The sequence below is a fragment of the Bos javanicus genome, chromosome 3, assembly GCF_032452875.1.
Source record: "Bos javanicus breed banteng chromosome 3, ARS-OSU_banteng_1.0, whole genome shotgun sequence".
NCBI classification, from domain to species: Eukaryota; Metazoa; Chordata; class Mammalia; order Artiodactyla; family Bovidae; genus Bos; species Bos javanicus.
This window is the reverse complement of record NC_083870.1, coordinates 12,673,088-12,698,308: the sequence shown is the minus strand read 5'-3', so window position 1 is coordinate 12,698,308 and position 25,221 is coordinate 12,673,088. Positions and strand designations below refer to the sequence as shown.

Below are 25,221 nucleotides of genomic sequence, written 5' to 3'. Positions count from 1 at the left end.
TCCAGTTGAGCTATTTCAAATCCTAAAAGATGATACTGTTAAAGCACTGCACTCAATATACCAGCAAATTTGGAAAACTTAGTAGTGGCCACAGGCCTGGAAAAGGTGAGTTTTTGTTCCAATGTCAAAGAAAGGCAATGCCAAAGAATGTTCAAATTACTATACAATTGCACTCATTTCACATGCTAGCAAGATTTTGCTCAAAATCCTTCAATCCAGACTTCAACAGTAGGTGAACCAAGAACTTCCAGATGTACAAGCTGGATTTAGAAAAGGCAGAGGAACCAGACATCAAATTGCCAACATACGCTGGATCATAGAAAAAGCAATGTAATTCCAACAAAACATCTACTTCTGTTTCATAGACTATGCTAAAGCCTTTGACTGTGTGGATCACAATAAACTGTGGAATATGCTTAAAGAGACGGGAATACCAGACCACATTACCTGCCTGCTGAGAGACCTGTATGCAGGACAAGAAGCAACAGTTAGAACTATACATGGAACAGTGGACTGGTTCAAAATTGGAAAACGAATACATGAAGTTTGTATATTGTCAGTCTGCTTATTTAACTTACATGCAGAGTACATCATACAAAATGCTGGGCTGGATAACTCACAAAATGGAATCAAGATTGCTGGGAGAAATACCAACAACCTCAGACATGTGATACCATTTAGTGGCAGAAAGTGAAGAGGAACTAAAAGCCTCTTAATGAAGGTGAAAGAGGAAAGTGAAAAAGCTGGCTTAAAACTCAACATTCAAAAATTGAAGATCATGGCATCTGGTCCCATCACTTCATGGCAAATAGAAAGAGGAAAAGTGGAAGCAGGCACAGATTTCATTTTCTTGGGCTCCAAAATCACTGGGGATGGTGACTGCAGCTATGAAATTAAAAGATGCTTGCTCCCTGGAAGAAAATCTGTGATGAACCTAGATAAGTATATTAAAAAGCAAAGACTTCACTTTGCCAACAAAGGTCCATTTAGTCAAGCTATGGTTTTTTTCAGTAGTCATGTATAGATGTGAAAGTTGGACCATAAAGCAATTCTTCTCTGGACACTGAAGAATAGATGCTTTCAAACTGTGGTACTGGAAAAGACTCTTGAGAGTCCTTAGACAGCAAGGAGATCAAATCAGTCAATCCTAAAGGAAATCAGTCCTGAATATTCATTGGAAGGACTGATGCTGAAGATGAAGCTGCAAAACTTTGGCCATCTGATGAGAAGAGCTGACTCATTGGAAAAGACCCCAATGCTGGGAAGAATTGAGGACAGGAGGAGAAGGGGGCAACTGAGGATGAGATGGTTGGATGGCATCACCAACTCAATGGACATGAGTTTGAGCAAACTCAGGGAGATAGTGAAGGGCAGGGAAATCTTGTCTGCCTCAGTCCATGGGGTTGCAAAGAGTTGGACACAACTTAGCAACTAAGCAACAACAACAATGTCTATATTGGTCATTTGGGAGAAGGAAGTAAATATGATTCATTTCACTTTGCACAGAGAAATTGGAGGAGGCTTCTCCAATGGCAGCTTGGGATTCTAAGATCACAAAGAAAATTTCCAGTAAGCCAAAGATTTGCAACGTTAACACTAGAAAATTCAGTGTGTGTATTTCTCCTATCCTTCCAAGAGACTATTTGGATTTCTTTTATTTACTTAACCACCCAGTAAGTACTCAGTAAATAATCTATAAGGAGGCAAAAATGACACCAACTCAGTGCATATGATCAGGAATCTTACCATTAAGGAGAAAAACAGAGATGAAGACAAATTCAACAAGTACTATAAACACCAAGATAAAAATGCATATTAAACTATGCTGCTGCCCCAAAGAGTAATCAGTTCCTCTCAGGTTTGGAGATAGAGAGGACTGGTGGGAATCATTGTGAGTTTGGTAGTGATAATTGAATTATGCCTAGAAATGTGACTAAGGGTTATAGGCCAACTAGAGGCAAGAACATTACAAGACAGATAAGAAGCACAAAATAGTTCAGTTTGATCAAGGAAATGCTGAGAGTTTAACATGGCTAAAGCAAGGACATAAGGCAGAGCTTAGAGGAAGGACAAAAGCATGGAGGGAGGCAAAGATCGTGCTTTAAAATGAAGAATCATTGAGGACAGTTAATCTAGACAATGATGTGATCAGTTGTGCATCTCAGAGGGATCATGCTGGAAACAGATTGTTAGAAGGTTGGAAAGTTAAAGTCACTCAGTCATGTCTGACTTTTTGCAAGCCCATGGACTATACATTCCATGAAATTCTCCAGGCCAGAATACTGTAGTGGGCAGCCTTTCCCTTCTCCAGGGAATCTTCCCAATCCAGGAAGTCAGGGATCAAACCCAAGGTTGGAAGGAGAACAATATTGGAAATAAAGAGACCAGTTAAAAGAATTACAATTCTTTACTCATTAGATAATAAAAGGCTTAATTTAGTAATTATGTTCATTCATTTACTAAAAAAAAAAAAAACTATTTGAGGGGGCCTATAGTTTTCTAAGCATAACACCAGATGCTATTGACATATTAGCAAAGAAATACAGTATCTGTCCTTAATGAATTTTGGGGGTAATGGTGGCAGTGTACACAAGTAAGAAGGAATAGATATGATTATAGGATTTGTAATATAAGAAGAATAGTTAATGCCTTTCATGTTGGATTCATATTTGAGATGACTCTTTGATCAAAACTCCCTTGCTGGATCTGATAAAACACTGCCACCTTACCTCTACTTATTTCAAATTTGTCTTACCTGAATTTTCATTTGTATGTTGGGTGCTCCAGATCTCAGAATAAACCAGGTCGCTATCTCCAGGATTCACTGTGAAAGAACAGATTACAGTCGGCTGTAGTCAAGACCTCACACTACAGACTCTTCTTCTGGTCACCAAGTTTATAACCACTTACTATCCCTGACATAGGGCCAGAAATGTCATTTTAAAATTGAATACAACTGAACCATGGACTATTGCTCAATCTCTATTCCCTCCCTGATTCATTCCTAGAGCTCTCTGTCCCTTAGGAAATCATTACCATTGTTGTACACTGGCTGCGGTTCCACTGGGTCCAGTGGCTCTTGGGGATTTGTGTTGGAGGTTCTGGAAGGTTCCTTAAACTCCCTGGGACTGTAACTATGACAAGGGGACGAAAGAAAAAAAGAGAAATGTATTTGTGGATTATATCGAATTTCAGGAAAATCAATATGCAGGAAGAGCCCAGCATGGTTATGTAAAATATCATGGCTGCTTACTCTAAGAATCTGCATGGCTCTTTTGAGAAAATGTCAGAAGTATGGTGCAAGATATAGCCAGGGCAACATTACAGAGAAGACCAGCTGAGGCAAGGTCAGAGGGCAAAGACTACACAGTTCAAGATCCCTTTGATAGAATAAACACTTGTATTTACCTATTTTTAAAATTATTTTCAAAAGTTGAAATGCTTAAGCATCAATTAACAGAGGGTTCTACATTCTCTCAGAAATTGGTCTTTGTTTTTTTTAAGGTCTCTTTCAGTTTTATACCTCAAATTATAATGATCTATCTTTCCTGTAAAATACTATGAAAGCTCTTCAGAAAAAGTATTTTTTTCCAGTTTCATTTTGTTCCAAAGTTAACATTGTGAGTTGAACACTGCCAGCATTCAATCATAGTCTCCTGAATAAGTATATGAGTGGGGAAATGAATGATAAGGGAATAAATAAATAAAGCCTTAAGAAAGATGGTGTCATTAAGTGGTCAGTTCTCTGCTGGAGCACACTTAAGGAAGAAGATAAATTAAGATGGATAGATAGTAAATAACATTAATTCCATGTATAAGTAAGTATTTTGTTGTTCAGTCGCTCAGTCATGTCTGACTCTTTGCAACCCCATGGACTGCAGCCTGCCAGGCTTCCCCGCCCTTCACCATCTACTGGAATTTGCTCAAACTCATGTATATTGAGTCGGTGATGCCGTCCAACAATTTCATCCTCTGTCATTCCCTTCTCCTCCTGCCTTCAGTCTTTCCCAGCCTCAGGTATTTTCTAATGAGTCAGCTTTTCACATCAGGTAGCCAAAGTATCGGAGCTTCAGCTTCAGCTTCAGCACCAGTCCTCCCAATGGATACTTAGGGTTGATTTCCTTTAGGATTGACTGGTTTGATCTCCTTGTAGTCCAAGGGACTCTCAAGAGTCTTCTCCAATACCACAGTTCAAAAGCTTCAATTCTTAGGCACTTAGTCTTCTTTATAGTCCAAGCATCAGTATGCTCATTCATAACTATGATTGAAAGGAGTCTTCCTAACCACATTTCAGTTCAGTTCAGTTCAGTTTCTCAGTCATGTCTGACTCCTTTCAACCTCATGGACTGCAGCACACCAGGCTTCCCTGTCCATCACCAACTCCTGGAGTTTACCCAAACTCATGTTCATTGAGTTGGTGATGCCATCCAACCATCTCCTTCTCCGTCGTCCCCTTCTCCTCCTGCCCTCAATCTTTCCCAGCATCAGGGTCATTTCAAATGAGTCAGCTCTTTGCATCAGGTGGCCAAAGTACTGGAGTTTCAGCTTCAACATCAGCTCTTCCAATGAACACCCAGGACTGATCTCCTTTAGGATGGACTGGTTGGATCTCCTTGCAGTCCAAGGGACTCTCAAGAGTCTTCTCCAACACCACAGTTCAAAATCATCAATTCTTCGGTGCTCAGCTTTCTTTATAGTCCAACTCTCGCATTCATACATGACTACAGGAAAAACCATAGCCTTGACTAGACGGACATTTGTTGGCAAAGTAATGTCTCTGCTTTTTAATATGCTATCTAGGTTGGTCATAACTTTCCTTCCAAGGAGTAAGCGTCTTTTAATTTCATGGCTGCAGTCACCATCTGCAGTACCACATTTATGTCATGAGAATTTGAAACTAAAAAAAAAAAATTTATTGGGGGTATTATCTACAGTGTTGTGTTAGTTTCAGGTGTACAGCAAAGTGAATCTGTTATTTTATATATATATATAAAATATATATAATATATAATATATATATATATATTTTTTTTTTTTTTTTGGAGAAGGCAATGGCAACCCACTCCAGTACTCTTGCCTGGAAAATCCCATGGACAGAGGGGCCTGGTGGGCTGCAGTCCCTGGGGTCCCTAAGAGTCAGACATGACTGAGCGACTTCACTTTCACTTTTAACTTTCATGCATTGAAGAAGGAAATGGCAACCCACTCCAGGGTTCTTGCCTGGAGAATCCCAGGGATGGGGGAGCCTGGTGGGCTGCCGTCTATGGGGTCACACAGAGTCTGAAGTGACTTAGCAGCAGCAGCAGCACACCCTTTTTTAGCTTCTTTTTCCATGTAGGCCATTACCGAATATTGAGTAGAGTTCCGTGTGCTATACAGTAGGTCCTTATTAGTTATCTATCTTATTGATATACATTGTAATGTGTGTGTGTCAATCCAGTTCTAATTTATCCCTCCCCACCAAGCATTTGAAAATTTAATAGGAAATCCAGTAAAATACTTTTAAATGCACATAGTTTCATGTTCTATCCTGGAAACATAAATAACATGAAAAGGCTCGCAGCACCAGAAGCAGAAACCTTACCTAGGTGTTCCAGTGGTGGAAAGTCTTTCTGAAAAACAACAAAGGAACACTGATGATAAGTGATCTGTGTGGACAATGCTATATGTTAGAATGTCCTTTCCCAGAAATCAAATCCATCCTAGATTTCAGCTATGGCAAATCTTTGAGAACATCTGGCTCCACCCCGTAGGTCATGTTATAGAGAAGGAAGGTGGGATCTGAAGAGATGTTTGCACAGAATCACAATTATTCTCATTCAGTCAATAGAATGAACTCTACGTAGTTTGTAACTGAGTAGCAGAAGACAGACAACTTACTGTTTAACTCTAGACCAAGTGCTACCCCTACTCCCACTTCTCTATTCTGACTGCAGCCCCATGAGGTAGAGATAAGGAGACTGTGGCCTAGAGAGGGGTTAAAATTAATACTGAATTGTTACACAAGTGTGATTCAATGGGACTACAAGACTCTTGTAGTCAGACCTTCCTTTATCTACGACCTTGCAAGCCCATTTCAACAGCATTTGGTGCATATTGTTTTCTCCGTATCCCTTCTTTCCTTTCCTTTCACCTAATTCCAATTTATCCTTCCTCCTCCAGAGCTTCCCCTGATGCACATAGAACCCTGCTATATTAAAATATCCATATTGCATTGTAATTATCAATTTCTGCATTTGCCTCAAACACAGCTTCATGAAAGGGTGTGTTACTTGAAGGTACAAAACTTGTCTTAATTATTTTTGTATTTCCTGTGCTTAGAAGTTTGAAAATATTTAATAAAGATTTGTTAAACAACTGAACAAATTAAATTATGTACTACAAGGACTAAAAAACAAGTTGACAATTATCTGAAGTGAAGTAAAGTGAACTGAAGTCCCTCAGTTGTGTCCAACTCTTTGCGACCCCATGGACTGTAGCCTGCCAGGCTCCTCCATCCATGGGATTTTCCAGGAAGGAATACTGGAGTGGGTTGCTATGTCCTTCTCCAGAAGATCTTGCCGACCCAGGGATTGAACCTGGGTCTCCTGTAGGCAGACGCTTTACCATCTGAGCCACCAGGGAAGACAATTACCTAATCAGTGATTAAATGTAAACATAATCCAGAAGCCTATTCCATCAGCCTTAAATATATACAATATTTCCATCAACACTGAAATATTGAAGTCTTTCTGGCCTGTCCAATACAACCCTCCTCCTAAGCTTCCTATCTCTGTCCTTTGCCTTTTACCTATGACTCTATATCTGTCTAGAGAAGGCAGTGGCAACCCACTCCAGTACTCTTGCCTGGAAAATCCCATGGACAGAGGAGCCTGGAAGGCTGCAGTCCATGGGGTCTCGAAGAGTTGTACATGACTGAGCGACTTCACTTTCACTTTTCACTTTCATGAATTGGAGAAGAAAATGGCAACCCACTCCAGTATTCTTGCCTGAAACACCCCATGTACAAAGGAACCTGTCCGTGAGGCTCCATAACAGTCACATAGTCAATCCATAAAGGTCGTAGAGTTAGACACAACTGGGCAATTAAGCACGCATGCACACTGTATCCATCTCACTGGGCTTAGAGAACACAGGTTATTGCTCAAAGTAGACATATTCAGGCTTGTGTGTGTGCTCAGTCACTCAGTCATGTCCAACTCTTTGAGACTCCATGGACTGTAGCCCACCAGGCTCCTCTGTCCACGGGATTTCCCAGGCAAGAATACTGGAGTGGGTTGCCACTTCCTTCTCTAGAGGATCTTCCCGACCCAGGGACCAAACCCATGTTTCCTGTGTCTCTTGCATTAGCAGGTGGATTCTTTACCACTGAGCCACCTTTACATACCACAAAAAAATGACTGATTACTGCCTTCAGACCTTGTCTTTGGGAACCAGGTGTGCATGTAAGCATAATCCTAGCCTGTATCTCTCTCCTCTGGAATTGTAACCTCATCAATCAACAACCAGTATTCTTACTTTTAGACAGGTTAACTAAATTTAGGGTGCATCTGAGAGTCAGACTATCTCTTCATTTGCCTGAAGGAAAACAGACCCAAAACGTGGCTATTTATAATATAAGCTAATATTCACTGAAGATATTTTGGCCAGGCACCGTGTTCAGCAGTTTACATAGATTGTCTCATAGTGCCTATAATGTAAATTCTATTATCATGACCACCACAGAGCTGAGGAGACTGGGGTTCGGAGGGCATTACATTACCAGAATGCTAATCCAAGCAGTTATAGAGCTAATAAATATACCACTCCTTTTGGTAACTTGGAGGAAACAGTCAGGCTTAAGGAGCAGAATTCTTCATTTTTAGAGGAATTTGGAAGGCCTGAGCTCTTCCCTGAGAAGACTGGTCAATAATGAGAAGGAAGACTTTGCTTGGAGGGAAGTACAGTAGGCAAGATTTTGAGTTGTGATAGGCAGAGGCCCTCTGATTGGTAGCCTGTCAGAATTTCTTAGTCACGTTTGACATTTAAAACAACAATTTCCCCTAAATCTGGAGGACAGAACCTCCTGGGCCTCTGCCCTCATGGACCACATAAAACAATGATTGGTAATTTTTCCTTCTCTTGTGTTATTTGGTGTTGTACTGACAGCAATCTGTTTTTGTTTTTTAGTATTATCAACTGCAATACTGAAGTTCCTGTGTCTGCATGTCTAGTATATTACTGATTAATAAATGAAATCCAGACAGGCAATGATATAGAAAAGTAACTTTTTAAAGTAGGAGGTGCAACCAGCATTTTACAAATCACCAAGACATAATGGGGGCTTCCCTCATAGCTCAGTTGGTAAAGAATTCACCTGTGATTCAGGAGACCCCAGTTCGATTCCTGGGTTGGAAAGATCCCCTGGAGAAGGGATAGGCTACCCACTCCAGTATTCTTGGGCTTCCCTTGTGGCTCAGCTGGTAAAGAGTCCACTTGCAATGCAGGAGACCTGGGTTCAATCCCTGGATTGGGAAGATCCCCTGGAGATGGGAAAGGCTACCCACTCCAGTATTCTGGCCTGGAGAATACCATGGACTATATAGTCCGTGGGGTCTCAAAGAGTAAGACATGACTGAGTGACTTAAAAAAAAAATGTAATGGAGAGACTATGGACTTAAGGGCTAGGGAGACCCCAGTTATGCCCTAACTCTGACTCTTACTAGATATATTTGAATCTGGAAAGGTTGCTAGCTTCTTGAATTCTTCATTTCTTCATCTTCAATATATAGTTATAGCAATAGTGGTTGAATTGAAGTCAAATGTACACAAAACTGGACACATTAAAAAATCACATATAATAGATTCCAAATGAATGGTAGATTTTATGATGAGTACTATCAGGGTTAGATTCCTTGCATTGGTCATAGTAAAGCTCTCTTCCAACAACCCAGAGAAGATTCTACACATGGACATCACCAAATGGCCAATACCAAAATCAGATTGATTATATTCTTTGCAGCTGAAGATGGAGAAGCTCTATACAATCAGAAAAAACAAGAATGGGAGTTGTCAGTGGTTCAGATAAACAACTCCTTATTGCAAAATTCAGACATAAATTGAAGAAAGTAGGGAAAACCACTAGACCATTCAGGTATGACCTAAAACAAATCCCTTACAATTATACAGTGAAAATAAAAAATAGATTCAAGGGATTAGATCTGATAGGCAGGGTGCCTGAAGAACTATGGACACGGAGGTTTGTGATATGGTACAGGAGGCAGAGATCAAGACCATCCCCAAGAAAAACACATGCAAAAAGGCAAAATGGTTGTCTGAGGAGGCCTTACAAATAGCTCAGAAAAGAAGAGAAGTGAAAGGTAAAGACAAAAGGAAAGATATACCAATTTGAATGCAGAGTTCCAAAGAATAGCAAGGAGAGATAAGAAAGCCTTCCTCCGCGATCAATGCAAAGAAAGAGAGGAAAGCAATACAATGGGAAAGACTAGAGATCTCTTCAAGAAAATTAGAGACAACAAGGGAACATTTCAGGCAAAGATGAGCACCATAAAGGACAGGAATTGTATGGACCTAACAGAAGCAGAAGATGCTGGCAAGAACACAGAAGAACTATACAAAAAAAAAAAAAAAAAGATTTTAATGATCCAGATAACCACAACGTTGTGATCACTGGACTAGATCCAGACATCCTGGAATGTGAAGTCAAGTGGGACTTAGGAAGCATCACTATAAACAAAGCTAGTGGAGGTGATGAAATTCCAGTTGAGCTATTTCAAATTCTAAAAGATGATGCTGTAAAAGTGCTGCATTCAATGTGCCAGCAAATTTGGAAAACTCAGCAGTGGCCACAGGACTGGAAAAGGTCAGTTTTCATCCCAATCCCAAAGAAAGGCAATGCCAAAGAATGTTCAAACTACCACACAATTGCACTCATCACATGCTAGCAAAGTAATGCTCAAAATTCTCCAAGCCAAGCTTCAACAGTATGTGAACCGTGAACTTCCAGATATTCAAGCTGGATTTAGAAAAGGCAAGGGAACCAGAGATCAAATTACCAACATCTGCTGGATCATCAAAAAAGCAAAAGAGTTCCAGAAAAACATCTATGTCTGCTTTATTGACTATGCCAAAGCCTTTGACTGTGTGGATCACAAGAAACTGTGAAAAATTCTGAAAGAGATGGGAATACCAGACCACTTTACTGGTCTCCTGAGAAATCTATATGCAGGTCAGGAAACAACAGTTAGAACTGGACATGGAACGACAGACTGGTCCCAAATTGGGAAAGGAGTACGTTGATGCTGTATATTGTCACCCCGCTTATTTAACTTATATGCAAAGTATATCATGTGAAATGCCAAGCTGGATGAAACACAAGCTGGAATCAAGATTGCCAGGAGAAATATCAGTAACTTCAGATATGCAGATGACACCACCCTTATGGCAGAAAGCGAAGAAGAACTAAAAAGCCTCTTGATAAAAGTGAAAGAGGAGAGTGAAAAAAATTGGCTTAAAGCTCAACATTCAGAAAACTAAGATCATGGCATCTGGTCCCATCACTTCATGGGAAATAGATGGGGAAACAGTGGAAACAGTGAGAGGCTTTATTTTGGGGGGCTCCAAAATCACCGTAGATGGTGACTGCAGCCATGAAATTAAAAGACGCTTGCTCCTTGGAAGAAAAGCTATGACGTAGACATCATATTAAAAAGCAGACATTATGTTGCCGGCAAAGGTCCATCTAGTCAAAGCTATAGTTTTTCCAGTAGTCATGTATGGACGTAAGAGATGGACTGTAAAGAAATCTGAACATCAAAGAATTGATGCTTCTGAATTGTGGTGTTGGAGAAGACTCTTGAGGGGCCCTTTGGACTGCAAGCAGATCCAACCAGTCCATCCTAAAGGAAATAAGTTCTGAATATTCACTGGAAGGACTGATTCTAAAGCTGAAACTCCAATACTTTGGCCAACTGATGCGGAGAACTGACTTATTTGAAAAGACTCTGATGCTGGGAAAGATTGAGGGCAGGAGGAGATGGGGACGACAGAGGATGAGATGGTTGGATGGCATCACCAACTCAATGGACATGAGTTTGAGTAAGCTCTGGAGTTGGGGTTGGGCAGGGAAGCCTGGCATGCTGCAGTCCATGGGATCACAGAGTCGGACATGACTGAGCAACTGAATAGAACTGAACTGATCAGGGTTAGTGCTACATAAAAATTGTATACATAATATTATTTGAAAAAATATTAGGTAGCTGTAAATATCAGTCACAAATGATGTGAAATGATGCCATTTTTTATGCAAAGAAGCAGAAGGGTAAAGGACCATTGATTGACCTGAAAGTAGAAGTAAGAAGACATGCTTAGCCACCATCATTAAGATGGTTTTCATTAAACTGAGATCCAATTATTTGTTTATTTGCTTGATTTTCAGTATGAGCCCTAAAAAAAAAAAGGAAAACAGAATCACTTGGCCTGATAGAAAAGGAGAGTTCGTGTTATACCACAGAGAAAGACAGAAAGTAAAGGATTAGTAGTTCCAAATATAAAGTCTTGAAACCTTATAAGCACCCAAAACACTGAATAAAACAGTCCATACATCCCAAGATTTCTGATCCACAAAAAGCATTCAGAGAGAAAAATTAAAGTAGTCACATAAGAACCAAGTCAAGGATGATGGCAGATTTCTTGTCGGAAGCCATGCACAGAGGAAGACAGAACAGCAACATCTTTTAAATATTGAAAGAAAAAATTTTTTTTCAACTTAGGATTCTATGCCAGTAAAAATATTTCTCACAAATGAATGCAAAACAAAGACTTTTATAGTCATACAGAAGTGGAGATAATTAATCACTAGAAGACCCATCCTACAAGAAATCTTTTTGCAGAAAAAAAAAATGATATCAGATGAAAATATGGATACACATAAAGGAATGAAGAACATTGAAGTGTTAGCTGTATGAGTAAATGTATAATATTTTTAAATTATATGTAAGTTTCTTTAAAAAATAACTGATTGTTTACAAAAGTAATAACAATGTACCAGGGAAAGGAGAAATGGAGTACACAGTGATAATATTCTTATGCTATACATGCAGTGATACAGTGTCATTTGTAAGTAGACTGATAAGTTAGATATGTATATCATATAACTTAAAATAACCACTAAAATAACAAAACAAAGACTTATATAGCTAATAAACCAACAAAGGAAATAAAATTGAATCACAAAAATACCCAAGAGGGTAGACAAAAAAAGGAAATGGAAAACAAAGAACAAATGAGACAAGCAGAGAGCAAATAGGAAAATAATAGACATAGGGACCTAACTGTATCGACAATCATATTACTGTAAATGGTCAATGTTTTTAAAATTAGAAAGTAGAAAGAGACTGTCATATTAGATAAAAAACAGAATTAACCATATGCTATCTATAAAAATATGCTTTAAATATAGAAGCACAAATAGGTTAAAATTTTAAAGAGTGGAAAAAAGAAATATCAAGCTAACATTAATTATATGCATACATGCTCAGTTGTGTCCAGCTCTTTGTAACCTCATGGACTGTAGCCCTCCAGGCTCCTCTGTTCATGGGCTTCTCCAGGCAACAATACTGGAGCAAGTTGCCATTTCCTCCTCCAGGGGACCTTTCCAACCCAGGGATCAAACCCACGTCTCAAACCCACATCTCTTGTGTCTCCTGCTTTGGCAGGCAGATTCTTTACCACTGAGCCACCTGGGAAGCCCAACATTAATTACATAGCTTTTTATTCCTGGTAGTATAATTTACCTTGAAATATTATTTGATATCAATATATTAATATAGGTTCCTCTTTCCATGGGATTCTCTAGGCCAGAATACTGGAGTTACTAGCCATTCCTTTCTCCAGGGGGTCTTCCCAACCCAGGGATCAAACCTGGGTCTCCTGCGTTACAGGCATATTCTTTACTATCTGAGCCACCAGGGAAGCCCTATAGTTAATACATTAATTAATTTTTTATTAATATCAAATAGTGTTTCATGGTTAAATGATACCACCAGGAATAAAAAGGTCATAAAGTCATAAGGGATAATGTGGTCATTTCATCAAAAACACATAACAGTGATAAATATTTGTGCACCTAATAATAGAGTTTCAAGAGTTTGCAAGATGAAGCAAATCTGATAGAACTGCAAGAAGAAATGAAAAAACCTACAATTATTGTTGAAGATTTTAATATCATTCTCTCAATAATCAATAAAGTAGGAGAAAAAAAAGTACAGATATCGAAGACTTCAACACTATCAATCAAATTTACCAACAAACTCATACTATAAGAAATGTTAAAAAGAAATCCTTTAGGCAGAGAGAAAATGATACCATGTGGATGTATATATGTACAAAGAGGAATGAAGGATTCTGGAGGTCATAACTAAATGGATATTACCTTGACACCCAGCCAGAAAAAGAAATGATAAGAAATAAAGCTACCAAACCAATATCCCTTATGAACATAGGTGCAAACATTCTTAACAAAATTTTAGCAAATCAAATTCAAAAATAATAATCAAGTGAGGTTAACCCCAGAAATGCAAAGCTGTTTTAACATTCAACATTCAAAATCCAAACTCTGTATCAGTAGACTAGAAAATAAAATCATATGATTTTCTAAATGTAGAAAAAGCATTTGTCATTGTTCTATAAAAACTGTCAGTAAATTACAATTAGTAGGGACTTCTTCAGCCTAATAAACAGTAGCTACAAGAAATCCACAGCTAAGATTATCATATGTAAATGGTGAAAGTTCAAATACTTTCCCCTCCCTAAGCTCAAGAACAAGACAAAGACATGTATTCTCTTAACACTTCTGTTCAACATTGTACAGGAGGTTCTAGCCAGTACACTAAGGAAAAAGAAATAAAAGGAATCGAGATTGGAAAGGAAGGCATAAAATTATCTTTATTCATAGATGACTTGATCATCTATGTAGAAAATCTGATGAAATCGACAAAACTAATACTAGAACTAATAAGTGTGTTTAGCAAAGTTGTAGGATATGAGACCAACATAGAAAAATCAATTGAATTTCTATATACTAGCAACAAGGGGCTTCCTTGATGGCTCAGTTGTTAAAGAATCTGCCTGCAATGTGGGAGACCCATTCAATCCCTGGGTTGGGAAGATACCCGGGAGAAGGAACTGGTAATCCATTCCACTATTCTTGCCTGGAGAATCCCATGGACAGAGGAGCCCGGCGGGCTAGAGTCCACAGGGTCACAAAGAGTTGGACATGGCTGAGCGACTAACATAGTAGCCACAAACAAGCAGAAACTGAAATTTTAAAGTTCATTCTCAGAATATCTTAATTCTATCTAAATATCACTATATTTAAATGGTATTTAAATATATATGAGTTTATGGATTGTACCTATGGCTATTGTTTATTTCTGTTGTTACAGATGAAGGACTTTCTCTTTCATTCTTTTTATTTTCACTAAGCTTTGGACTGAGGTTGGAACAGTAAATACTTAACTTTCTAATTTTTGAATGGAAACAAAACTCTACTCTCTGATTTAAAACTCAAATGAAACACGTGGACTAACAACTTCATTAAGAAATTTGTTATGCCTTTTTATCTCTGCCAATCTGTGTGATCAGTACTTGGAAAAGAATAATCAACCTTTGTAGGATGCACTACACAAGTCGAAATAATAATAGCAATGGCAAAATTCACAACATCAAAGAGTGAGATATAGCCACTTACCTGAATTCCTTTGGGTCCTGAAGTGACACACCAGAGCAGCAGTAACAGCAAGGCCAAGGATGCTCAGTAGCCCTGCAGTGACTCCCTCAGTGATAAGGGTTGTTTTGTTACTGGGTGGTCCTAAGTGAAGAGACCTGTACTTGAGTTCAGTGCCAAACATATTTCATCCAGACAAAAACTATGTAGGTGTGGGACTAGCTATATATTAGGACAGGTTTTTGCCAGGTTCTGATTTCTCAATTGGAATCATTTCCAGTATAATTTGTAATTTTAAAATAATAGCACAGGGAAAGTGATTGCCAGAATCTAACATTAAAATTTATTTCTTTTCCCTCCCCTGTCCCCATGAAATCAGTACCAATCTCCAGAAGCCCCAAGCCTTGGTTTCATGTTAATAACTCTTTGACATTGGGAGGATTTGTACAGTCTATTGGAGAAATATTTTATTGACTATAAATGTAACCTGTAGCCCAGGTACCACCAACCTACCTATGATGCTTAGTATCACCATCTCACTGTGCTGTATCCCTAGGCCATTGTCAGCCCCACAAGAGAAGTTTCCGGAATGCTCTGCCATCACAGTGAGGTTGAAGGATGCTCCTCCTCCAAAGGGGGCCTCTCTGCTCCCCAGCGTGACATTCTTGTAATAAAACCAGTACAGGATTGGGGGAGAGCCTCTTTGGGCCTCACAGCGAAGCTCTAACACATCTCCCTCCACAGCCTGGGGCACAGCAGGACTGAAGGTGAAGAGAGGATGAGACACTGGAACTGAAAGAGGCAACATAGCTTATGAGCCGTCCTGGTTAAGTATATACAAAATAATTTAATAAAGGAAATATCCAGCATAGTTCAGTAGTGGGAGCATGGGCTTGGAATTCAGGAAAACCTGAATTTAAATCCCATCTCTGCTCTTTATTAATGGCAGAGACAGGATTTAAACTCAAGTTCCTTGGTGGCTCTGATGGTAAAGAACCTGCCAGCAGTGCAGGAGACCCAGGTTCAATCCCTGGGTCTGGAGAAGGGAATGGTTACCCACTCCAGTATTCTTACCTGGAGAATTCCATGGACAGAGGAACCTGGCAGGCTACAGTCCATGGGGTCACAAAGGGCCGGACTCAGCTGAGTGAATAACACTTTCACTACCCTTTATTAGCCCTGTGATCTTGATGTTTTAAAACATTTTACTTTCTCCAAGTCTCAGTTTATTCCTTATTAAAGTGGAGGTAATAGTAAGAATCATGTATGTAAAGCATTCAATAAACTAAATTACTAAAAGCAAGAGGAATAATTACTAAAAGCAAGGTTTGTTGCTCCATATTATTAATTCCTGAGACTTAGCTTTAAACCTAGACATCCACACCTATTTGAAGTATCCTCTACTCAGTTACCTTGCTTTATTTTTCTACTTAGCATTCGCACTAACATCTATCAATCTGTTATTTATGTATCTATCCATTTATCATTGTTATATATCTGATTCTCCCAACAGAATGTAAGTTTCATAAGAACAAGGACTTAACTCTTTGTTCATTTTTGTATTTCCAACTGCTAGAATTTTGCCTTGGCATGTAATAGATTATCAATAATTGGTGAATAAGTGGATAAGTAAATTAATTTATATTTGGCCCCAAAATATCCAGATACAGCAATAGCAAGAAAGATTTCCATTTTAATTTGTGATTATAGAAATAAGGAAGCCAGGAAAAACAGAAAATCATTATGTTTTAAATTAATATATGGAATTATTTATCAATAATCAATTAATGTGAAATGTGAACAGTAAGATTGCTGATTCTGTTGTGAGGAAACCCAGGTAAACCAATTTGTGTGCAAGGACTTAAGATATAAACTGTGTGCTTCATTGGCAAGAGAAGTTTGGCAAGGATCTAGAGCTTAGCTTTGCATCTGAGATTGGGTAAAGGAGAGAGGTAATGGAGACAATCAGTTAAATGGGGATAATTCAACTCAAAAATGCACCATCTGCTGGCTGTAAGGCAGATGGCACTAGCGGTCTCATCTGGGTGGAAATGCCAAGTCGTGCTTTTATAAAATTCAAACAGATGGCTTGGGTTTTGGCCTTCTGTATATCCTTTACAATATACAATGACTTGGGCCAGATGCTAAGGGTCTCAGGAGTAAGTCTTTATATGCTTGTGCATCTCACTGTACCTTTTCACCCGTGTCACCACTTCTTATATTTTTATTCAATTTGTATTGCTGTAAAATATACATACATACCTTAAAATATTCCACCATAAACCTTTTAAGTGTATAGTGAAGTGGTATAAATACTTTCATAACACTGTGAAACCAACACCATCATCAATTTCCATAACTTTTTTCTTGTAAAACTGAAATTACATACCCATTAAACAATAAGTCCCTATGCTCTTTCTCCCCAGCCCCTGACAAACACCAGCCTACTTTCTGTTTCTATGATTTTGATTACTCTGAATATATTATATAAGTGGGATCATATAGTATTTGTCTACTTTTGACTGGTTTATCTCACTTACCATAATGACCTCAAGATTCTTCCATGTTGCTGCATGTATCTGAATTTTATTTCTTTATAAGTCTGAACAAATTCCATGTCATGTGTATACCACATCTTGATTACCCATTTATCTTTTAATGGACACTTGGGTTGTTTTCATGTTTTAGCTATAATGAATAATGTTCTATACATGAGTATACAAATGTCTTTGTGAGAATATATTTTCAATTTTTTCTCTTGATTTTTTTTGGGGGGGGGGCAGTATCCAGAACAATAGAATGGGGGAGACTAGAGAACTCTTTAAGAAAACTGGAGCTACCAAGGGAATATTTCATACAAAGATAGGCACAATAAAGGACGAAAATGGCAATGACTTAACAAAAGCAGAAGAGATTTAGAAAATGTAGCAAGAATACACAAAAGAACTATACAAAAAAGGTCTTAATGACCCAGATAACCATGATGGAGTGATCACTCACGTAGAGCCAGACATCCTGAAGTGTGAAGTCAAGAGGATATTAGGAAGCATCACTACAAACAAAGCTAGTGGCAATGATGGAATTCTGGCTGAGCTATTTCAAATCTTAAAAGATGATGCTGTTAACACACTGCATTCATTATGCCAGCAAATTTGGAAAACTCAGCAGTGGCCACAGAACTGGAAAAGGTCAGTTTTCATTCCAATCCCAAAGGAAGGCAAGGCCAAAGAATGTTCACATTACTGTACAATTGCACTCATTTCACATGCTAGCAAGATTTTGCTCAAAATCCTTCAAGCCAGGCTTCAGCAGTATGTGAACCAGGAACTTCTTTAGAAAAGGCAGAGAAACCAGAGATCAAACTCCCAGCATACACTGGATCATAGAAAAAGAAAGGGAATTAAAAAAAAATCTTCTGTTTCATTGACTATGCTAAAGCCTTTGACTGTGTGGATCACAGCAAATTGTGAAATATTCTTAATGAGATGAAATACCAGTCCACATTACCTGCCTCCTGAGAAACCTGTATGCAAGACAAGAAGCAGCAGTTAGAACTGAACATGGAATAATGGACTGGTTAAAAATTGGGAAAGGTGTACCTTGAGGCTGTATATTATCACACTGCTTATTTAACTCATATGCAGAGGACATCATGTGACGTGCTGGGCTAGATGAACCTCAAGCTGCAATCAAGATTCCTGGAAGAGATATCAACAACTTCAGATATGCAAATGATACCACTTTAATGGCAGAAAGTGAAGAGGAACTAAAGAGCCTCTTAATGAAGGTGAAAGAGGAGAGTAAAAAAGTTGGCTTAAAACTCAACATTCAAAAAACTAAGATCATGGCATCCATTGCCATCACTTTATGGCAAATACATGGGGAAAATGAGGAAACAGTCTCAGATTTCATTTTCTTGGGCTCTGAAATCACTTCAGACAGTGATTGCATCTACAAAATTAAAAGATGCTTTCTCCTTGGAAGAATAACAATGACAAGCCTAGACAATGTGTTCAAAAGCAGAGACATCATTTTGCCAACAAAGGTCCATATAGTCAAAGCTATGGTTTTTCCAGTAGTGATGTACAGATGTGAGAGTTGGACCATAAAGAAGGCTGAGTGCCTAAGAACTGATTCTTTTAAACTGTGGTGCTGGAGAAGACTTTTGGACAGCAAGGAGATCAAACCAGTTAATTCTAAAGGAAATCAGTCCTGAATATTCATTGGAAGGACGGATGCTGAAGCTGAAGCTCCAATACTTTGGCCACCTGATGAGAAGAGCTGACTCATTGGAAAAGACCGTGATGCTGGGGAAGACTAAGGGCAAGAGGAGAAGAGGGTGACAGAGGATGAGATGGTTGCATGGCATCACTGCCACAATGGACTTGGGTTTGAGCAAACTCAAGGAGATAGTGAAGGTCAGAGAAGGCTGATGTGATGCAGTCTATGGGGTCATAAAGAGTCAGACACGACTTAGAGACTAAACAACAATTCACAAGTGGAATTTATGTGTCATATGGTAGCTCTATTTTTAATTTTCTTAGGAACTTCCATAGTGGTATCAATAATGATTTTATCATTTTACATTCCCACCAAAATTACGTAACATTTAGAATCAAACTCCATAGCTGGCAGAGATGCTCAGAAGGCTCAAACAAAATCTTGTGTGCACCAGGACCCAGAAACCTCACAGAGACTAAGCCAGAGCTGCCTTTGAGTGTTTGAGTATCTCCTGTGGCACGGGTCAGCAGTTGTCTGCTGCAGGGACAGGGACTCTGGCTGGCTGCAGCAGACTTGGGTCATGCAGCATATGGCATAAGTCCTCTTGAAGGAGGTCGCCATTAGCCCCACCATAGAGCTGCTGAGCAGATGACCCACAAACTGCAGAACAATTATACCAAAGAAATTCTTCACTGTTAAGAAAGTTCTAGGACCCACAGCAGATTTCCCAACCTGCATATCCTGCAAAGGGACTGAGAACCCCCAGGGAATTTGACTTTGGAGGCCAGTGGGATTTGATTACAGAACTTCCACAGACTGGAGAAACAGGCCCTTGGAGGGCACAAACAAAACCTTGTGCAAGCAAGCCAGGACCCAGGAGAAAGGAGCAGTGTCCCCACAAGAGACTGAGCCAGGCTTGCCTGTGAGTGTCCAGGAGTCTGTGGTGGAGGTGTCGGGTCGACAGTTTGGCCTCAGGCCAAACAACAGGGAGGGAACACAGCTCTGCCCATCAACAGAAAGTAAGATTAAAGATTTACTGATCATGGCCCCACCCATCAGAATAAGACCAGTTTCCCCCACAGTCAGTCTGTCCCATCAAGAAGCTCCCATAAGCCTCTTTTCCTCATTCATCAGAGGGCAGACAGAATGAAAACCACAATCACAGAAAACTAGCCAATCTGATCACATGGAACACAGCCTGTCTAACTCAATGAAACTATGAGCCATGCTGTGTAAAGCCAAGACAGACAAGGTCATGGTGGAGAGTTCTGACAAAATGTGGTCCACTGGAGAAAGGAATGGCAAATCACTTCAGTATTCTGGCCTTGAGAACCCCATGAACAGTATGAAAAGGCAAAAAGATATGACACTGAAAGATGAACTCCCTAGGTCTGTAGGTGCCCAAAATACTACTGAAGAAGAGTGGAGAAATAACTCCAGAAAGAATGAAGAGATGGCGCCAAAGCAAAAAAAACACCCAGTTGTGGATGTGACTGGTGATGGAAGTAAAGTCCTATGCTGTAAAGAACAATATTGCATAGGAACCTGGAATGTTAGGTCCATGAATCAAGGTAAATTGGAAGTGGTCAAACAGGAGATGGCAAGAGTGAACACTGACATTTAGGAATCAGTGAACTAAAATGTACCAGCATGGTTGAATTTAATTCAGATGACCATTATATCTACTACTTTGGGCTAGAATCCCTTAGAAGAAATGGAATAGCCTTCATAGTCAACAAGAGTCTGAAATGCAGTACTTGGATGCAATCTCAAAAATGACAGAATGATTTCTGTTCATTTCCAAGGCAAGTTAAAGTCACTCTGTCATGTCTGACTTTTTGCGACCCCATAGACTATACAGTCCAAGGAATTTTCCAGGCCAGAATACTCTAGTGGGTAGCCTTTCCCTTCTCCAGGGGATCTTCCCAATCCAGGAATCCAACTGGTGTCTCCTGCATTGCAGGTGGATTCTTTACCAACTGAGCTATCAGGGAAGCCCAACCATTAAATATCACAAAAATCCAAGTCTATGCTCAACCATTAATGCCAAAGAAGCTGAAGTTGAATGGTTCTATGAAGACCTACCAGACATTCTAGAACTAACAGCCAAAAAAGATGTCTTTTTCATCACAGGGGACTGGAATGCAAAAGTAGGAAGTCAAGAGGTACTTGGAGTAACAGGCAAGTTTGGCCTTGGAGTACAAAATTAAGCAGGGCAAAGGCTAACTGAGTTTTTCCAAGAGAACAAACTGGTCATAGCACACACCCTCTTCCAACAACACAAGAGACAACCATACTCATGGACATCACCAGATGGTCAACACCAAAATCAGATTGATTATATTCTTTGCAGCCGAAGATGGAGAAGCTTTATACAGTCAGTAAAAACAAGACTGGGAACTGACTGTGGCTCAGTTCATGAACTCCTTATTGCCAAATTCAGACTTAAATTGAAGAAAGTAGGGAAAACCACTAGACCATTCAGGTATGACCTAAATCAAACCCCTTATGATTATACAGTGGAAGTGAGAAATAGGTTCAAGGGATTAGATCTGATAGGGTGCCTGAAGAACTATGGATGGAGGTTTGTGACATTGTACAGGAGACAGGGATCTAAACCATCCCCAAGAGAAAGAAATGCAGAAGGCAAAATGATTGTCTGAGGAGGCCTTACAAATAGCTGAGAAAAGAAGAGAAGCTTTCGCAAAAGAAAAAAGGAAAGATATACCCATCTGAATGTACACTTCCAAAGAATAGCAAGGAGAGATAAGAAAGCCGTTTTCAGTGATCAATGCAAAGAAATAGGGGAAAACAATAGAATGGGAAAGACTAGAGATCTCTTCAAGAAAATTAGAGATACCCAGGGAACATTTCATGCAAAGATGGGCTCGATAAAGGACAGCAATGGTATGGACCTAACAGAAGCAGAAGATATTAAGAAGAGGTGGCAAGAATACACAGAAGAACTGTACAAAAAAGATCTTCACGACCCAAATAACCATGATGGTGTGATCACTGACAACGATCACACAAGGATTCCAATTTCTCCACATCCTGGCCAATACTTGTTATTTTCTGTTATTTTTTATAGTATCCATCCTAATGAGTATGAGGTGGTATTTCATTGTAGCTTTTTTTGGTCTGAATTTCCCTAATAATGGAAATTATTCCTAGGAAATTCCTTCTCCGAGGATGGAAAGTGACTACTCCCAAATATAATCAGAGTAAGCCTAGGTGTGGAGAAGGCAATGGCACCCCACTCCAGTGCTCTTGCCTGGGAAATCCCATGCACGGAGGAGCCTGGTGGGCTGCAGTTCATGGGGTCGCTGAGTCGAACAGGACTGAGCGACTTCACTTTCACTTTTCACTTTCATGCATTGGAGAAGGAAATGGCAACCCACTCCAATGTTCTTGCCTGGAGAATCCCAGGGACGGGGGAGTCTGATGGGCTGCCGTCTATGGGCTCGCACAGAGTCGGACACGACTGAAGCGGCTTAGCAGCAGTAGCAGCAGCAAGCCTAGGTGTGAGAAAACAAAAACTTATGCCATAGCACCACCTACTGGAAGACAAAAGAAAGGCCTCTAACACTACAGCAAACGCACCAGCAGAGGGAAATTCAAGTACCATGAAGAATCACAGTTAATACTGTACCACAAAAAGAAAATGGCAATTTTCCAGAAACCAAACTTACTGTCATAAAATATTATGACCTAACTGAGAAAGAATTCAAAATGGCTGTCATGAAGAAACTCAGCAAGCTGCAAGAAAAATCAGAAAGCCAGACTAAAGAGCTCAGAAATAAAACTAGTAAACAGAAAAAATACCAGAGACATTAAAACTCTTAAAAAGAGCCAAACAAAAATTTTGGAACTGAAGAACTCAGTAAATGTTAAGAATGATGCCTTGGAAAGCTTTGGAAATAGATTAGACTTTATGAAAGAGAGAATTAGCAGTCTTGATGATAGAAATTTAGAAATGCTACAAGTATATGAGGAGAGAGAAGTAAGATAATTTAAAAATGAGGGAATTCTCCAGAAGCTATATGACTCTTTTAGGAAAGGCAACATTAGATAAAGGGGTATCCCAGGAGAAGACAGGGAAAGGGGAAGTCTCTCAGTTATATTTAAACAAATAATAACTGAGAGAGTATATTTAAAGGAATAATAGCTGAGAACTTCCCAAATCTGGGAAAGAAATTGAATATACAAATTCATGAAGCTAACACCTAATTATCTCAATGCAAAAAGACCTTGCACAAGACATATTATATTAAAATCGTCAAAAGTCAATGACAAAGAAAGGATTTTTAAGGCAGCCAGGAGGATAAAAGGATTGTACCTACATGAGAATCCCCATGAGCCTTTGATCAGATGTCTCAACAGAAACTCTACAGGACAAGAAGGAATCGAGTGACATTCTCAAAATACTAAAAAATAAAAAGTGTCATTCAAGACTATTTTTTCTAGCAAAGTTATTATTCAGATGTGAAGGAAAAACAAAGATCTTCCAAAACAAATGAAAGCTGAGGAAATTCATCAACACTGGTTCTGCTTACAATAAATGTTTAAAGAAGCTCTCTACTAAAAACAAAAAGGCAAAAATACACAATACTTTGAGGAAAGTTATATATAGAATCAGAAAATTGCAACTCAGAATAGGCTTTAAATACTTTATTATAGCATAAAGGTAAAAGGAGGAAGCAAAAAAAAAAAACTATTGCTACTTCAATTTGGTAGCAATCTCACAGCATAAAAAGAGATAATTTGAGACAACAAAAGCATAAGAGGGGAAGAGGGAAAGAATAAAACTCATATCATTAAATGAAAATAAAATGCTCTCGGCAGTGTGTGCTTCAGTTGTGTCCGACTTTTGTGACTCTATGGACTGTAGCCCACCAAGGCGCCTCTGTCCATGGGATTCTCCAGGCCAGAATACAGAAAATGGACTACTTTATCTATGAGAGCTTTTATGTAGACCTCAAGGTAACCACATAACATAAATCTAAAGCAGAGATACAAAAAAAAAAAAAAAAGAGGAAATTGAGAAAAATTTCATAGAAAGCCACAAAACCAAGATGACATGCAAAACTTAAGAGGAAAGAAAAGGAGATAGAGAGCAACCAGAAAACAAAAAGGACAGCACTACAAAATAAAATGGACAGCACTAAAGTTTTCCTTTATCAATAACCACCTTAAATGTAAATGGATTGAATTCACCAATCAAAAGACCTAGAGTGGCGGGACAGAGTAATAGAAGATGATACTCCATGCATATGGCAACCAAATTAAAGTGGGTGTAGCCACACTCATATTAAGTGAAATAAGCCTCAAACCAGGAAAGGTAACAAAGGACAAAAATGGATATTACGTAATGGTAAAAGGGACAATTCACCCAGAAAATAGAACAGTGATAAACGCATATGTAGCTAACATAGCAGCACCCAAATATACAAAGCAATTATTAACAGACCTAAAGGGAGAAACGGAGAACAACACAATAATAGTAGGGAACTACAACACTTCACCTACATTAATGAATAGATCATACAGGCAAAAAGTCAACAAGGAAATAGCAGCCTTAAAAGAAACATTAGACCAGGCAGTCTTGATAAATTTATATAGAACATTCCATTCAAATGCAGTAAAATACACATACTTAGCTGCTCATGAAAATTTCTCAAGGATTGACCATGTATTGGAACACAAAACAAGTCTCAATGACTTTAAGATTGAAATCATATCAACCATCTTTCTTGATTACAATGGTATGAAATTGGAGATCAACCACAAAAAGAAATCTGGAAAATCACAAATATGTGAAGACTAAACAATTTGCTGAGAAACAACTATTGGGTCAAACAAGACAGCAAAGGATAAATGAAACAATGAAGACAAGTGACAATGAAAATATGACATAAAAAAATCTAACTTTGCACATAAAGGAACTAGGAAAATAACAAATAAAGCCCAGAGTCAGTATGAGGAAAGAAACAATAAAGATTAGAAGATAAATGAAATATATGCTAAAAGCAAAATACAAAAGATTAACAAAAACTGAGACCTACTTCTTTTAAAAGCTAGATAAAAATTGACAAACCTTTTGCTACATTCACTAAGAAAAATGAGACAAAGCTTTGATAAATAAAATCAGAAGCAAAAGAGGAGCTATAACAATGGATGTCCAAAAATACAGAGGATTATATAAGAATATTATGAACAGTTATGTGCCAACAAATTGGGCAACCTAGAATAAATGGACAAATTCTTAGAATCAT

The 25,221-nt window shown here is 38.8% G+C and overlaps 1 protein-coding gene across 1 annotated transcript in view; it reads right to left on the bottom strand.

Annotated features, from left to right (window-relative positions):
- Window positions 1-25,221, bottom strand: part of LOC133239028 (Fc receptor-like protein 2) — a 33,510-nt gene that overhangs the window by 3,146 nt on the left and 5,143 nt on the right. Inside the window, exons 6-10 of the mRNA XM_061402625.1 lie at window positions 15,239-15,517; window positions 14,750-14,869; window positions 5,585-5,612; window positions 3,037-3,134; window positions 2,756-2,824 (exon numbers count right to left, since the gene is read on the bottom strand). Coding sequence (XP_061258609.1) covers window positions 2,756-2,824; window positions 3,037-3,134; window positions 5,585-5,612; window positions 14,750-14,869; window positions 15,239-15,517 — 594 coding nt within the window. The remainder of the gene's footprint in view (window positions 1-2,755; window positions 2,825-3,036; window positions 3,135-5,584; window positions 5,613-14,749; window positions 14,870-15,238; window positions 15,518-25,221) is intronic.